This window comes from Colius striatus, chromosome 1 (assembly GCF_028858725.1).
Source record: "Colius striatus isolate bColStr4 chromosome 1, bColStr4.1.hap1, whole genome shotgun sequence".
NCBI lineage: Eukaryota > Metazoa > Chordata > Aves > Coliiformes > Coliidae > Colius > Colius striatus.
Genome location: NC_084759.1, coordinates 158,830,459 through 158,833,387, shown reverse-complemented (window position 1 = coordinate 158,833,387; position 2,929 = coordinate 158,830,459). Strand labels below are relative to the sequence as shown.

General features: G+C 53.3%; 1 protein-coding gene across 1 annotated transcript; it reads left to right on the top strand.

The window, feature by feature from the left end:
• The first annotated feature begins 822 nt into the window (after positions 1 to 822).
• Positions 823 to 2,496, top strand: SNRPF (small nuclear ribonucleoprotein polypeptide F). The gene is made up of 4 exons (XM_061990824.1): positions 823 to 931; positions 1,401 to 1,526; positions 1,762 to 1,826; positions 2,373 to 2,496. Exons 1-4 carry the CDS (start codon positions 929 to 931, stop codon positions 2,437 to 2,439), a joined length of 261 nt encoding a protein of 86 aa, XP_061846808.1. The 5' UTR covers positions 823 to 928; the 3' UTR covers positions 2,440 to 2,496.
• The last annotated feature ends 433 nt before the right edge of the window (positions 2,497 to 2,929 follow it).

The window sequence follows — 2,929 nt, the reverse complement described above, 5'->3', positions numbered from 1 at the left end:
ACATCACTCATTCATCTTTCCAACTCTTTTTGTTTTCTATCAGGGCTACCAAGATCATCATAGGTCTGGAATATCTTTCTTGTGAGGAAAGGCTGCAGGACTTGGGGCTGTTTAGCCTAGGAAAGACTAAAGGTAGACCTCATTAACACTTGTAAGTAAAGAAAAGGTGGATGTCAGGAGGATGGGGTAAGTTTTTTCTTTAGTGTCCAGTGTACAAGGAGTAATGGACATAAGCTGGAACACAAGAAGTTCCACTTAAAACACGTGGAAAGTCTTTCCTGTGAGGGTGATGAAGCCCAGGCACAGGCTGCCCAGAGGGGCTGTGGAATCTCCTGCTCTAGCCTTCCAAACCCCACCTGGACACATTGCTGTGTAACCCGACCGAGGTGAATCTGTTTTAGCAGGGGTTTGGACAGGATGATGTCTGAAGGTCCCTTCCAACCCCTGCCATTCTGTGATTCTGTGATTGCATCCATATGTGGAGTAACGAAAACATGCTGGGCCGCACAACTATTCGCCACCACGAGTCGGCGTCGCCACGCTTCCGCCGCTTGATAGGCTGGCAGTTAACTCCACCAGAGCTCATCGGCAGCCTCCGTTACGCACGACCGCGGCCGTGCAAGTCCCGCACTGCCGCCGCGCGGACACCTGCCGCCCGCTCCCCGCCGCCGCCGCCGCCGCCGCCAGCTCCGAGCGCGCCGCGCCGCCAACGGTTGGCCGCTACAGAGCGGGGCGGGCAAAAGCCGGCCAATGGCAGAAGGGCCGCTTTTCGCTGCGCGCGGTGCGGCCGGGGGTGAGGGGTGAGAGGTGGCGCTCCCGGAAGGGGAAGCCGTTGAGGCGGCGCTGCCCGCCCATTCTTTCAGCAGCGCGCGGCGCACAGGCGGTGGCGTGTTCCCGCGCGGGCCTGTGATCCCCGCGGCCCTGCGCCATGGTGAGCGCCGTGCTCGCGCCGCGCGGGAGCGGAACGGGGCGGGAGCCGGGACCGAGGCGCGGGTGGGCAGCGGGAGCCGCCGCCGGTAGCGGCCCTGAGGCGGCGCGGCGGGGAGGGGCGAGCGGCGAACAGGCGGCCGGTAGTGGCCCTGAGGCGGTGCGGCGGGGAGGGGCGAGCGGCGAACAGGCGGCCGGTAGTGGCCCTGAGGCGGCGCGGCGGGGAGGGGCGAGCGGCGAACAGGCGGCCGGTAGTGGCCCTGAGGCGGTGCGGCGGGGAGGGGCGAGCGGCGAACAGGCGGCCGGTAGTGGCCCTGAGGCGGCGCGGCGGGGAGGGGCGAGCGCGCGGTAGCGGCCCTGAGGCGGCGCGGCGCAGCAGGGGAGGGCGGCCGGCCGGCCGGTAGGTAGCGGCCCTGAGGCGGAGCGGCGGGGAGGAGCGAGCGGCGGCGTTGATCCAGTGCTTCTCCCGGCAGAGCCTGCCCCTCAACCCCAAGCCCTTCCTGAACGGGCTGACGGGCAAGCCGGTGATGGTGAAGCTGAAGTGGGGGATGGAGTACAAGGGCTACCTCGTCTCCGTCGATGGCTACATGAACATGCAGGTGAGGGCCGGGGAGGGGGGCGGGCGGGTTAGGAGCCGTGCCGGGGTTCCTGGGGAGGTGCCAGGGGTGTGGGGTACAGGGGGTAGAGCCTCTTCTTAGATTGCTTCTAAAGGATTGGCAGTGGGAGCGGGGTGGCGTGGACTCCCCTGGTCTGGTCACTGAAGCCAGGCAGTGGTCTGGAAGGGCAAAAGCTTCTATTGTAATCATCTGAGTGTGACTGGTTTTTTTTCCCAAGCTTGCAAACACGGAGGAGTATATAGATGGTGCGTTGTCTGGACACCTGGGTGAAGTTTTGATAAGGTAATTAGGATATTTATGGCAGACAGGGTTTTCTTGAGTTTTATTATCACTTGCAGTAAAACCTGTATTGCTAGAGGTCTTGTTTCTTGTCTGAGATGCAAAGTGTTGCTGTAACACTTAAGTGAAGGTTATGAGATCCCTCTGAGAGGAGGAAAAATTAATTTCTGAAGTATTTGTAAAGAAGCACTAAGCATCTCTTTTTTCAGGTAACTACCTTAGTTGTCATGTGTATCTATCAATTTCTTGTTATTAGAAGAATATGTTAGTGTTTTGCTACTGAAAGCATTTTGCATGCTTGGAAATTAAACTTGACTGTAACTCTTAACCCAAGAATAAAAACTGCTTGTACAGTGTCATCAACAAGTTACTGCTTTTATAAACTTGATGGTTTCACATCAATTGATTGTGGAAAGCTTCACAATCAATTTGTTCTGCAGAATTTGGCTATTGCCAGGCTATGATCAAGCAGGAAAATGCTTAAAGTGGTATATGTAAGGGGTGGAAAATTAAAACACAGTTAGGAGAACTCTTCGCTTCTGTTTACAGGTGCAATAATGTTTTGTACATCAGAGGTGTGGAAGAAGAGGAAGAAGATGGAGAAATGAGAGAATAGGAGTTTTGTATGTCTGGAAATAAACTTTTCTCTTTTTTTTGTGGTTTTTTTTCATAATTTTGTAACAATGTGTTTATTTTTCTTTTTTCCATTGTATTTTAACATGGGAGAAGTTAACTCTTGAAAGAATGTCCAGTGTTTTATTGGCATCCAAAACACTAATGTAGGACTAATAGGCAATTATTTCAATTGAAAACTGAAAATATTAGGATGACAAGTGCATCTTTAAAAGCAAACACACGCCCTCAACTTTTAAGTATTACCAGGGTCAACAAATGCCAAGACTGTCAAGGGAAACAGCTGAATTTAAGCTATTCCTGGAATAAATGAAATCTTCAAAGCTGTGTATTCCAAAAGGAGAAAAGATGGTTCATTTATGTATCAGCTCAGTTTAGCAACAGCATCGATGCTCTGCTATCAGATCATAGAGTTACAGAATCACAGAATGGAAGGGGTTGGAAGAGACCTGTAAAGATGATCTAGTCCACCA